This window comes from Cuculus canorus, chromosome 10 (genome assembly GCF_017976375.1).
Source record: "Cuculus canorus isolate bCucCan1 chromosome 10, bCucCan1.pri, whole genome shotgun sequence".
NCBI classification, from domain to species: domain Eukaryota; kingdom Metazoa; phylum Chordata; class Aves; order Cuculiformes; family Cuculidae; genus Cuculus; species Cuculus canorus.
The window spans coordinates 1,948,253-1,962,362 of NC_071410.1; the positions used below are offsets into that span (position 1 = coordinate 1,948,253).

Sequence of the window (14,110 nt, forward strand, 5' to 3'; positions counted from 1 at the left end):
AGGCAGCAGCCCTTAGAGAGGAAGTTCTGGAGAAGAATATTGTTTTCTGAACAATACCTACAAATGCTCGCCACTTAAAAGCGTGGCACCTCCAACACTTCTAGTTTGCACAAATCAAACTGAACATCCACTGGAGCTCTGCTCTTTTCCCTTCCCAGCATCTCCCCACTACAGAAGCCTTTATAGAGATTTATCTCTGCTGTTTGCATATTACAATATAAAGACAAACAAACATAAAGACAGAGCCTGTCCTCTGCTATGAGCACAGGCTGAGTTGAGGTTGTTCAGCCTGGAGAAGAGAAGGCTCCAAAGAGACCTCAGAGCAGCTTCCAGCACTGAAAGGGGCTGCAGGGAAGCTGGGAGGGACTTTTTACAAGGGCTTGGAGTGATGGGACGAGGGGGAATGGCTTTAAATTGGAAGGTTTAGATTAGACATTAGGAAGAACTTCTTCACGCTGAGGGTGGGGAGGCCCTGGCCCAGGGTGCCCAGAGCAGTGGTGGCTGCCCCATCCCTGGAGGGGTTCCAGGCCAGGTTGGATGGGACTTGGAGCCCCTGATCCAGTGGGAGGTGTCCCTGCTCATGGTGGAACTGGATGGGCTTTGAGGTCCCTTACAACCCAAACCATTCTATGATTCTATGATTAACCTAATTACCAGGAGAGAGAAAAACAATTAGTACTATTGATCTTCTAAATCACTTAACAAAATTGTTTTGGGGGCTTTTTGGTTCTTTTTTTTCTTTCAGTCAGTACTCAGAGCTGCTTTGCACCCCAGTTCTTTCTTCGGCTGAATTAACTCACCCGTTGTAAGATATGTGATGGCTTTCTCTTCTTTTCAACAGTGTATAAACTAATTTCTATTTCGCCTTTGGCAGCTCGACATTCTTCCTGGACCCTAATTATACATAGAAGACATCCATTTCATTCCATAAATCATCACATAACTTGGCAGTATCATTAAAATACACATTAAAATACTTCTGGTTCTCTTGCTATAAGAAATCTTTGCACAAGTCCTCCTAGCAGCGTCCACACAGATGTCACTCCCAGAATCACAAGTTAAGGGAACAAACTTGTTAGTCGAGCACGTGCAATTATTTTCAAGAAAACTGAAATGCATTGAATTTATTTTTGTCATTTTTTCAAATAAAGCTCCCCTGCCCATGGCTGGGGGGTAGAAATGGAAGATCTTGAAAGCCCTTTCTGACTCAAACCATCCTACAGTTCTATGAAAAAGTGGTGTTCTAGCTACTGAGGGAAGATTTGATTGTGAAGTGAAGGAATTTCTATTCTCAGCTCTCCAGTAGAGGCCACTGCTCTAATCCTGACATCTGAATTTCAAAACAAGCAAAACAAACAGAGAAAAGCCAATAAATTTCTGAAAGATAGTTTTCTAACTTGTAATAGGTGCATGGAAGGATCATTAAACATCACACAATTGAACCTTCTTCCCCCGTCTCACTTAGCCTCTTACTTGCTGATGCCCGGGGGAAGCTCATTCACCACGACTCTCCTGCTCCACGCCATGAGATCTCTCTCTGTCGCCATTTGGCTTCGGGGAGCATTGTGATGCATTTGCCGGACCCCTTCTATCTGACCACTTCTCCGGAGACCAACGTTTGGTGGAGATGAAACGTCCAAAGCTGGACTTCGAAGAGCTAAGGAAGAAAAAGATTTTTTTCCTCACTTTTAGAGACTATCGATAAAATCTAGAATTTAAAGCTTGAGGATTGCACGGTTTGGTTTTGGCAACAAACACCCCTTGTTCCACGTTAAGTGGTTTTGTCTTTTGCTTCAGATGACCATTTTCCTCTACTGGCCCTGGCCCACAGGAGACTGCGTGCACTACCATAACATCACTGTGGCTCGCTCTGTCCCAGAGACATCGGAGGCAAGCAATTACAACAAGAAGTATCTTATAGTGTTGGCTATTACAACAAGAAGTATCTTATCTATACTCTAATTAACTGGCACAAATGAGCAGTTCACATAGCAAAGCCTCTCTTCGATGCAAATTCAGTCAGGTTGCTACTTTAATTTCTGTACCTCTCATATCTGGAAATTCCCTTTCACAGGTATTGACTATACCTGTTTAGATCAAAGCAAAAATGTATTTTCAGCATTCTTCCCTAATATTTTTCCTATCCTTTCTTGAATTTAAAGGCAAGCTGCTCCAAACCCAGCAATCCTGAGGAGCTTGGCCAGGAAATCTAATTCAAACACGTAATCAGTCATTTAACCTAGAACTAATTTATTAGCGGCTATAAATTTGTCCAAGCTCAGAAAGACTTCCAGCACCAGTCCCTGACATCTGCTCTCCTCCATCAGCTGCACTCAGTGAGCTCCCTTGCAGCCAGCTCTTCGCATCTGACTGAGCTTGTTTTAAATTTTTAATCACTTTGTGTATTGAAAATCAAATCACAGTAGCACAATACTTACCAGGAGAATAATCTCCAGCTTTCTAAGGAAACACTAAGACAAGGCAGACGTTTATTTTATAAACACTGATGCTCAGCCTTAGCATTTGTGGTGCAACAGGAAGCTATTAATCTGTCACAACACTGTGTTCCATTGACATCCTTTAATTATACGCTGTTATCTCGACATTATGCAGTTGCAAAGTATCATCTCTGCAGTGACTGACATCCAGATAATACAGTGAACTCCATGTTTATTTTTTAGGAAAGGTTTATAGCAGGAATAATTACAGTCTAATAGTTGTAAGTAATCAGACACAGCCCAGTTAGAGCACTGTGTACGCTCAGCCACACGTCACTAGAACGCCCAACGGCCACACACAGGTTACCGAGGAGTATAAGAACAAGAGAGAAAAGATCCTCAAAGGCAGAGTGTCGGAACTTACATTAACATATTTTGATTAGTACCTTACTGTGCTTCAGGAAAGAAATGAGGTAGCAAAGGGACACTCACCCGCGCTGACAGAGTGGGATCTATTGACTGGAGGGTTTGGAGGAGTTTCTCCTTCACTAATTAGCCGCAGATCTTGTTCCCTCTGTAGCTCTCTGATCATTCCATCAAGGATACTCTCATCCTGATCGTTAGTTTGCTGCCCAATGACTTGTTCAACTACCTCGCCATCACCTTGACAAGAACAAAGCCACAACTGCTTATAAAATGATTACTTTCTGTTTTAATAAACACCATAGAAATAATCAAATCTAAAATTGTGCACAATTATTTGCCTGCTCTGCAAAACACCTGATTCCCAGTTGTCCCTCTGCGCTTGTGTAATAAATGGAGGCAAAGTTTAAAAGAGGAGTTACAATAAAAAATTGAAATTACAAACCACACATAAAATATAAACCCAGATCTTTAACAACAGCTAAAAGAAATTATGCTTCTGAAGGTAACAGTAAAGATCCCTTCTGGATATTGGCATATTGCAAAAGTTTGTATCTACAGGAATAGAAAAATCTACTTTAAAACCCAAAAAGCTATTTTTTTCAACATCTTTCTTACCTCCCTGCTTTCTTATTCACACACACGGTTACACCAAGGTTTATGGGACAGTTCTTTAAGCACACTGCCACATAACTGGTAGAAGCCCACAGATTTTGCCCACAGATTTCCTCATCTTGCCTCCCGTTAAGTTGATTCCACACAGTTCCTTTCTGTCACAAAGTCAACCCACCTCCTCTTCAACCTCTATGCTGAATTTAAACCACTAATATCAGAATGCAACTGGAACAAACAAATCCTTACAGTCCCATCCTACTGAGCTGGCACTCAATACTGTCCAACACATGTATTATGCACGAGTTTTAGAGAGCATACCATTAGCTACATATCCTAGCTGAGGAATAAGTTGTTCATCCTTGCAATTTTCTCTCCCTGGTACCAGCCGCTGGAATCTTGTGGGATGAGGATTTCCATCAACATCCACCAAGAATGGAGGAGGCATAAGATGTGGAGCCTGTTGAGTCTGTTCATCCAACACGTAGTTATTTGCATCACGGATCAGTGGTCGGTAATCCGTATGGAAGAACATCTGATCTGGAATCTGCAAGAAAAGCAATTTAGTAAATAAATCAGTGGCCATTTGCAGCTGTCTTGCTGCTTTGGAATGGCTCCCATACCCATAAACCACAACTCCTACACTTAGGATCAGCAGAAGAAATGTTATGAGAGAGAACAGATTCCTACCACAAATGTGTTTTATTACCGAGGCCTGATGCAAAAAAATCAATAGGAAAATATGCCAACAGAGGTGAACAAATAGAAGTTAGTGCTGTGCTCCCCTGTCTCGAGATTCTCTTGTCTAAATATTTTTGATCTAGGTTAACTGCTTTGCGATCTATTTTGTCTGTGACAGAGTGAATGAATAAACTGTAACACAAATGCTTCTAAGATACAATCAGGGCAGACACAGGAGAGTTTAAAATCCATTCAACCCACCTTTTCATAGTATTTATTGCATCCAAAACCAAATAGCAGCAGATGTCCATGAGAGTCTGTGCAGGCAAAATGCTGTCCATCTGGTGAGAATTTGCAATCAAAAACAGCTCCGTGGCCCTGGCCCTCGATCTGGAGGCAAGCACAGAGCACTCCTTTCACAATCAAGCATTCTCTGGGCTCCATCAAGTATTTCATTCCAGTTCTGTGTAAATTCTCACTGCGCTCAAAACTGATTTACACTTCTACTTTTTCCCATTGAATTATTAAAGCTTCGCTCAACAATAAAGTCAAAATCTTGGTTTTTCTCTTTGTCCTGAAATTTCAGTGCAACTTTTAATGCGTGCGCTGAAATAACTCCCTAGAAGTCTACATTTTACGTTAATGGCAGAGAAAGAACAAGCCTGCACCAAAGACTGCAGGTGCCTTTGGCTCTGCACAAGCAGGTTTTGCAGCCCCAAGTGCTCAGGTCTTGAAGTAGTACAGCTGCATTTGCTCAGCGCTGGAACCAAACCAACAAACCTGGCACGGGGTACACTAAGATAAACACAGCACAGAGCCAACCACATCGTTTCCCAGACCACAGCAATGGGCTACAACACAAAGGCGTACTGGTTTCCGTTGCTTTACTTTGGGATCACTGCAATCTTTTGCATGGTATAACCATACCCATATACATGAAAATTATTCAGATGCTACAACAGATCCCATTAAAGACTTGCTGTTACACTCACAACATGCAAAAAGATACTTCAGTATTGCTTACTGGAGAGTCTTCTTTATAATATGTGGGAGTTCTCCTCTAATCATGTTGTAACATTGGTCACAACAAGTATGTAAGGAAATCTGCTTTTGCCCCAAGATGAGCTTTACTCACATGTGAAAAAAAAATCCCTTCCCTGATCATCCTTACCATGTTAAAGTAATTGCGAATTTTTGTTCCTTTGTCTATATCCCAAACAAAAATATTTCCATCGTGACCCGCAGACAATACAATCCTTTGGTCAAACGGATGGGCTTCCAGAACAAAAACTTCATCATCGTGGCCCTGCAGTGAAAACAGGGTGAAACAGAAGGCAATGTTTCCCCATGCAGTATCTCCAAACAGGCTAGTATTCGGTGTGAGGACATCTCAGTCCAAGCAATCTTCCATAACAGCTCAGTTTACCAGATCTTGGTCTAGAACTGTGTCTGTACCGAGTCAACATTTCCATCGGAGGATCGGCATTATCAGTGTCCACTTTGCAAGTGCCTCGGCCTGCAGCTCAGCACAGCTTGGATGGAGTGGGAGGGGCAGGAAGGAAAAATCAGGAACGAGGACAGCTACGACTCTCTAATCTGGGCAGAAATGGTGGCCTCCAAAGGGCTCCCTTGTCAGCCAGCAATCACCAGGCTCTAGCAGCATTTGGCCTTCAGCTCCTCTCCCCATGACACAAACTCCCTCCAGAAGGCACAAGAGAAGTGGCACACTTCAAGACAAAGACCCTCATGAGGGGGAATAATGATGCAGTTTAGCCTTAAATTGATTCCAGAGCTGAGCTACAACTGCTTAGGATTACCCACTTGAATTCTACTCACAGATAAGCTATGAAGAAGCTGCCCTGTGGATGAGTTCCACACTTTGAGAAGGAAATTGTTGACTGCAGTGATGACAGTGGCATCGTATCTATCCCAAGCCACCATAGTGACCTTCAGCTTAGTCACCTTGTCCTCGCCGGATGCTACGTTGTTTCTAAAGAAATGAATAGTTAAGAAAAGAAAGAACTCAGTAACAACATACGGAAACATTTAACAGTGCTAATTCAGTATGAAATTAGGGACAGCGTGGCTGCCACCACCACAACCAGTGGCTAACGCAGAAGAATGAAGGACAGCTTCTGCAGGGGTAAAACACGGACACAGACAATATTCACTACCACTGACATTTATAGAGGGGTTTATTTGTTTTTTATTTATAGAGTAAAATCTATAATAAGCAAAAACCTGCTAAATAAATCCAGATCATACTTTGACAGCTAGCTTATTAAAAATGTAACCATATGAAATGTAAAGAATTCTGCAAAGCCAAATGCCTGATGTGTTTCTCCATCTCTGCTTTTTGTTATCGCACATATTCAATGACAAGGCTGTTTACAGAAGGCACTGGAGGATCTCAAACAGAAAAACTCAAAACCCTAATTGAACCTGAGAACCAGATATCTCACCTCTCACTTGAAAACCCTAAGGAAAAATAATATGTTAAGAAACATTCCGGATACATGTTAGAAGAATTCTACCAGGCAACTCAGGCCTTGGAATGAAGTAAGAAATTCAAAGATGCATTCACAAATGAGCGTTGTTAGGAAAAAGAAGCTGTGTCACACACCTCTAACTTCCAGCTTACTGGCACTTCTCCTCATGGGGGTAAAATAAGCAGTAAGAGGCAACTATTTATTTTTTTTATACCAACAACTATTCACTGAATTTAATTACTGGGATGGTAGCAGAAGCTGTCAGTTACTTATAGCAATCTAACACTAGACACTGTTCAACACATCCATGTTTGCACTCAGATCACACATTTTGCACGTTTCGTTCCATTATATTATTCATTATAATTTTAAGTGCATTCCACAGCACAAAATCCAAACCAGCAGAGCACAGAATGGAAAGACACACTTGTGACCCAACGAGATTGACCATGGCAATTGCTGCTCTAAATTTGCTGAGAGATGACAGAAACCATCAGTTGGTCTGGACATTTTTTAAAGAACATGTAGGTCAGGATATGATCACTGAGGTTCTAGTAAAACCTCTTTCCGTGAGATGAACTCGATCTCACGTTCTTACTTCACAAGCAAAATTCTAACTAAGTTCTCAGCATCAACATAGGGAACCAGGAATGTATTCATATTTCCTTGTTGGGGCTATTTATCTGTGTAACTTAACAAACAGAGAGATGGCATTTTCAATACATAACACCAAGCAGTGAAAAATGGAAGATTTTGTTTTGCATGTAAATGCTTCTATAAAGTGTGTTCTGGTTTAGTTTGTTTTACCCTGTCATTTTAGTAGCCATATCCAGGACTACGCTCTTCCAATCTTGCTGCTGATAGTGCCATACTCTTGCGGTTCCATCTCTGCTTCCACTGACGAATCTTAAGCTATGGGAGAATAAAAAAAGAAAGTCATGAAATTCTGGATAAGGATCAGTCACCACTCCTTTCAGATCATGCCCCTCATGGGATCCTAGTTTCCCACTATTTGGTAGCTTTGCTACGGAGTTTTCCATCCTCAGCACTGAGGGCATGCTAAATCCTGCGGCAAGGATATTTAGGAGCTTGGCAGAGGACTATCATTCACCTTAGGAAAGGTTATTACAAACACTTATCGTTATGTTATACTGCAACAAACACATACAGAGGTACACAAACAGAGATGTACTTGGAGGTGTATACTTGTGGATTTATAGAGTCATTTGAATCATAGAATGGGTTGGAAGGGACCTTAAAGCCCATACAGTCCCACCCCCTGCCATGGGCAGGGATACCTCCCACTGGATCAGGTCACTCCAAGCCCCATCCAACCTGGCCTGGAACCCCTCCAGGGATGGGGCAGCCACCACTGCTCTGGGCACCCTGGGCCAGGGCCTCCCCACCCTCATTGAGAAGAATTTCTTCCTAATGTCTAATCTAAATCTTCCCCTTTCCTATTTAAAGCCATTCCCCCTCGCCCTGTCACCCCACGCCCTTGTAAAAAGTGCCCCCCCCCCCCAGCTTTCCTGTTCCAGGCTGAACAACCCCAACTTTCCCAGCCTGTTCTCATAGCAAAGGTGGTCCAACTCTCTGATCATCTCTGTGGCCTCCTCAGGACCCATTCCAACAGCTCCATATCCTTCTTATGTTTGAAATTCCAGAACTGGACTTGTCTTACTCTCTATATTCCCTCACACTGGAGTCTTTAGCAACTCATGAAACATCCATGCCCTACTGCCACAGGCAGTAGAAACGCCGGCGAGCCCAGAGCACACCCAGTCACACCAGCACAGAGGCTGGAATGTCTTTTTTCAACACCTATTCTTTATATTGTTTGTGCATTTCTGATCTAGAGATGTAATTAAAAAGCTATGAGGTTATAATTGTTTGTATCAGATATTGTACGGTCTGAAAGAGTTCATATCCCACAACATTAATTACATTTGGTTACAGCTAGCAGATGGCCTTGGAATGACTTCAGTGTCATAATTCATATAAGCTGCACATTCCCTTTTTAATGACATCAGCAAATCTCTGGAGCAGCTCATAGTGGCAGTGGAGAAAAAGAACCTGCACGCCGGAGCCCAACATAAATTATACTGCATTAACTTAGGGGGAAGGTGAAGGCAAAGAAGGGAAATACCCAGGCTGAACACAAGTAGGTAGCCCTGCTGTGAGGCTGAACACTGGTATTTAAATTTTTAAACTCCTCCTAGCTTCAAAAATTCAAGCACCCAGCACATGCATTTAACAAGATCAAAGTGCTCTGGCTATCGGTGTCTCATTTTTGTTGAGATATTTGGAAACAGCTCCTCAAGTAATAAGTTTTCACGGGACAGTCAACACCTTTAAAAGTCTATTCCATCTGTAGAGCATAATACTGTAAAACGGAAAGCCTCTTCTGTTTTATTTTAATAATAAACATTCACTTTTTCAGTTTCCTTGATGTGAATTTTTTCATCATGATGAAGCATTTAAAAATGCTTACAATGTTTGTTTTATTTTTACTTTCACTTCTTTATATTAGAACAGAAAGGAAGTTCTCTCTTTTCCACTAAGAGCATCACTGTGCACTAAGTGCAACTTGCAGTGACTCTGCGACCCAATATCCCGGTGAGCCCCGTGCTTTCACACCCCTTGGAAGCAGCCGTCGGTACAATCACACCAGCACATCCCCACGTAATTACGACGAAGCTCTCCAAGTACAGGTGCAGCTCCACCCGCAGAGCTCTAGTTTTGTTTGGAAGGCTCCTGCCTGCCCACACCCCTTAAACCAATGCCAAGCAAAATAAGGCATGTGAGCCACCATTTACATCAGGATGCTGATCACTAACCAAAGCCTGTCGCGCCCTCGCCAACGCAGCTGTGCTACAGAGGTTCCACACAGACACACTTGCCCACAGGCGCCTCTACACGTTTCGTTGCGAGCATTCTGCCTCTAATTGCTGCACACAAGAGAGCATCCCAACTTAGCACAGTTTTAAAAACTGAAAGCTCGGCAGGCTGGAATGGTTCACTTCATAAATTCTAACACCACAGGATTATTGTTATCATCTAAACTAGTTAACTGGAAAATTATATATTTGCTTAGAATTCCAGATATTTGCCAGATATGTCATTGGAGAGAAGTAAATTATTATGCATAATATAGAAGAGCAATTCAATGATCTTCAAGACCCAAAGGCTGTCAGACTGTGCCTCATGAACCTGTGCTGGAGAGGCGGCAGCAACCAAGGACTGCGAGTTCAGAGAGTACATGACATGTGCGTAGAGTAACTGTCCTGTACGCAGTTGCCAAAACTGATGAAAGTCCTGCAGCTCATCGTTAGTCGCATAAACAAACACGGGTTCACACACCCTTGACTCCTGGCTTCCTCCTCTGTGCCCCAATACAGAAACAAGGGAAATACAGCTCTTTTGATTGAATGCAAGGGCTACCTAAGGTGCTCCTGTCACCGGTGCCTTGGCCTCCCCTTTGCCTTCCTCTTGGCCCTCACTACTGGCATCCAGACGTGTGGTACAGTCACCACGCTACTCCTTTGCTTCCTGCAGCTCCAGAAAGAAGACGTCCAAAAGTCACTAACTCAAACAAGAGCCGCACAGATAAGTAATTATGTATATGTGCTTCTCATCTTGATCTAACGGGACTGAAAAAATAAAGCCCAAAAGCTTTTTACCCTCCACACTTGGCATTTCTGATATTCTAGTTAAGAAAAAAAGAAAGAAGTAATTGAGAATCCAGATCCCTGATCCCCCTATCAACAATGAATACGCTCAGATGTTATTGCCAGCAAAAGCACCTCGCAGGAGAGGCTCCTTTAACCAAGATCAGACCTTAGCTCCTTGCAGACTTGTCAGAGCATCTGTGGATGCAGAACAGTTCTAACTTTAAGTACATTTATCAGAATGCTCTTACACCAGGAGTAACCCTTAACAAGGCTACTGTGAAGTACAGCACTGAAACTGAAAGAGTACAAAATCTGGGTTCCAATTTGCTCAGTTTAAAAGAAATACAATGCAAAAGCACAGTTGCAGAAAATTTTTGTTGCTACAGCAGGTCAACAAGCCTGAGCTTGTGGATATGACATCCTTCTTGCAATATAAACGATTTGTCTAAGGTTAATCAGAGCCCATTTGGCCCTGTTGTACCAAATTTGCTCTGATAAGTTATTTGGAAAATTAAATACCACACTTCTCCTGCCAAAACCCCAGGACAGCCACTCACCTATCGCCATTGTTACAGAACTGGACTGCGACCACTTTGTCCTAAACACGAAGAAGGAGAAAAAAAAACAGTAGTCAGTGCTTTGTAAGCTGAAACCTTCATCCAAGAAGATCTTAATGCTGAGTTGCTATTTAGCAAATTGCCTCTTCCTGTACTTCTCCTACAAGTTAATCTCTTACAAATCCAAGAATTTTCATTTGAAGTTAAAACTTCCCCAGACACCCTGTGTTGGACACTGAAATACAGAACTTCAAAGAGGTGATGATGTCAAGAGACATCGAGAGACAGAAATGATGTCCAGCTCGGTCCCCCTGATGCTTTGAGGATCAGAAGGAACAAGTGGTAGCAGCAATACTCTCACCTAAGCACAGCCCCCCTGCACAGGGCCACAAGGGAAGAGCTCTGCCTGGGAAACCCAGCACCTTTCGCACCTCACAGTGTTAGTGGGAATAGGGAACCTCAGGAGCTCCCAAGGGCTGGTAGGTACAGCATTCAACAAGGTGGAGAAAGAACGACTTAACCAAATAAATGATCGCAGCAGGTTTGTAATTTTTAGACATAACAATAAAGCGAATTAAAATATTTCAAAAAAAGACATGGAAATCTTGGCTTTATTTCCACTTCTAAATGCTCAAGAAACAAATACTAAGTTTCAGATATGTTTTTCCCTTTTTTTATTCCGCTAAATACTTGTGTTGGCTACACTTGCTCTCTGTCCTCCCACTGAAGCTCCAGCTGCTGATAACTGAGGGACCAGTGTGGGATTTTGGCAAGGGCAGGTTGACACCAGTCTGCGGTCAGAAGGTCATTTTTTTAATTTCAAAAATTAAAGGAATTCCAGTTTGTTCCAAGCCCGAACTGCTGAACAGAGAAAACATTTCCTCTTCTGTGGGCAAAACATTTCTTAGACTCGTAGGCTTGGAGCTCCCAGACTCAAATGTGAGATCCATGACTCCCGCTGAATTTCAGTGAATCAATTTAGACTTTGGCTTTAATCCATAAAATACTGTTAAGGTGGGCTGCTGAGGTTCAAAGACAAATGCTCCAAACTCCCCACAAGCGACAGCCCTATCGGCATTGCTATAAGCTCGCCTTTCTGATGTATTGTTTATTGTGTAGATAATAAATAATGCAATCCTCACCTGCTCGGGGTAACAACTGAGAAATGAAAGAGCCGACACTGTTTTAGTGACACGTCTTTACAAGGTTCCATTACAACCGAGACATTCATCAGTTTAATAAAAGCCATCAATACTCAGACTTGAAAACGAACATTGAAAGACGCCGTATAGTTTGAATTTTTATGAGAACCCTTCTGCATCACTGAAGAAAGGACGCTTTTAAGCTCGCTTTATTTCCTTAATAAAATTACCATCGTGATCCACAGTTTGACTTCATACTTTAAAACCAGAATTACTTTGTTTTTTTCTTGTTATGTGGATTTGTGGTCACAGCTAAAGTGAAATACTCAACAGTAAATTTAATAGGAAAAACGACATCATGCACAAAAATTGCTTTAATTTCTCATTCCAGCACAGACTTTCTTCGAGAATATGGGAAAATCACCTAGGAACTCAGTTTCCTGGGGGGATGAAACACAAAGCAGTTTTGTACACATCTGTCTCAGAGGAAAAAGAAATATACCACAAATTTCAGGCATTTAAATACCACACTGTTGAGCGCTAACTACACTCTAAAGACAGAAAACAAGCCAAATAGGATCTAGAAAACCTAAATTCCTAAACTAAGGAAAAGCAGGGAAACAAAAGATTTACTTTCTGACTCATCTCTTACCGTATGAGATTCCAACTCAGCCATTTTCTCTGGAGATTCCGAGCCCAAATAATAAATTCTTATCATGTGGTCAGTACTACCTGTTGCGATGAACATGCCACCTAGGAGAGACAGGGGGGTTGTGAGAGGAAAAGCCAGCCAAGGAACCACTCATTTAATTACTGCTTTACAATTAAAGCAGCAAACTACACTTTAAAAAAAAACGCTAATGCAATCAAAATATATATTTCCATCTTCAATATCTGTTTGAAGCACATCAGATCAATTATTGCTGAATCAGGAGTCGCTGATTAAGGAATTTTCTTGTAATGTTTGTTCTATTTAGGCAAAAAGCGCAGGATTGTGTCATTTATTGCATTGAGTTTAGTTCTTTCAGGATTTCTGGTTTTACAATAGGAATGTGGACAAGGCCAACATGACTCCGGAACAGGTCTCTATTTCAGCCAGCAAAAAATAATGAGAAATTATATAATTTTGTTTGTAAAAAATCACTATTTTTGAGAATTCAAAGTTGCAGCAAAGGATGTCAGTTCAGTTGGAATTTTCAAACACATTGAACTGATCCTCCTGGAAGTTAAGCCAGACCTGGAAGACTGGCAAAGGTGTAACCAAACAGAGACCACCGTCTGCTACATTTCAAGAACTGTTCACTCCGAAACTTTACAGGATAAAATGATGTTACAGAGGAAAATCTCTGCTGTGCAAATCAGCAGAATGACAGCACAGTCTTCCTCAGAAGTGGTCAAGACATTTTAGCTTAAATGACGGAAAAAAAATGAGAAAAAGCAGCTTGAAGCAGCAGCTTAACATGGGAAATTTCAAACAATCACAATTTCACAGTGCCATAATTAAGTAGAAAAGATTTTAATGCCATCTGTATTTAAGAAAAAATAATGGTGCTGTCACCATAGGAATTATAGCTCATAAAACACTTTCCGCTACCTCACAATGCGCACGTACCGGAACTGAACGACGAACAAGAGATCTGGACACCAGGCCTGGACCGCTCTGCAAATTTTACAGGACGATCCCTGTATGCAACAACACAACATTTTTACTTTTCATTCCTTTATTCTGACACCACTCAACAAGAACAGCGCACTGCAGCTCAGCAGGTTCAGGTCAATGTGCCTATCCTAGATCTTTTCATTTCCGAATTCTCACCTCAGTTTGCTGGAGCTTATTTTTCATTTTAGTAATTTTCTTCTTAAGTAAGAAAATAATTTTCTAAATGGAAAAGACTACTTCACTTATTTATCATGGTACCAATTCAAATCTACTTAACACAGAACCGGGCAAATCATCATTCTAACAGCGTTTACTCCCTATTAAGTACGGTTTGATGCCATCTACGCATGTGTGTTCTTCTGATTAAAAGCAAATAATTCTTCTGCCTGTACATTTTGGACAAGGATTTGGTCCTAAAGAAAAAAGCCGTAAGTTCT

General features: G+C 41.7%; 1 protein-coding gene across 1 annotated transcript in view; it reads right to left on the reverse strand.

Annotated features, from left to right (window-relative positions):
- Positions 1–14,110, reverse strand: part of BRWD3 (bromodomain and WD repeat domain containing 3) — a 59,034-nt gene that overhangs the window by 21,009 nt on the left and 23,915 nt on the right. Inside the window, exons 10-20 of the mRNA XM_054075270.1 lie at positions 13,626–13,696; positions 12,666–12,766; positions 10,872–10,912; positions 7,451–7,555; positions 5,991–6,144; positions 5,326–5,460; positions 4,416–4,544; positions 3,795–4,020; positions 2,931–3,101; positions 1,474–1,657; positions 801–894 (exon numbers count right to left, since the gene is read on the reverse strand). Coding sequence (XP_053931245.1) covers positions 801–894; positions 1,474–1,657; positions 2,931–3,101; positions 3,795–4,020; positions 4,416–4,544; positions 5,326–5,460; positions 5,991–6,144; positions 7,451–7,555; positions 10,872–10,912; positions 12,666–12,766; positions 13,626–13,696 — 1,411 coding nt within the window. The remainder of the gene's footprint in view (positions 1–800; positions 895–1,473; positions 1,658–2,930; positions 3,102–3,794; positions 4,021–4,415; positions 4,545–5,325; positions 5,461–5,990; positions 6,145–7,450; positions 7,556–10,871; positions 10,913–12,665; positions 12,767–13,625; positions 13,697–14,110) is intronic.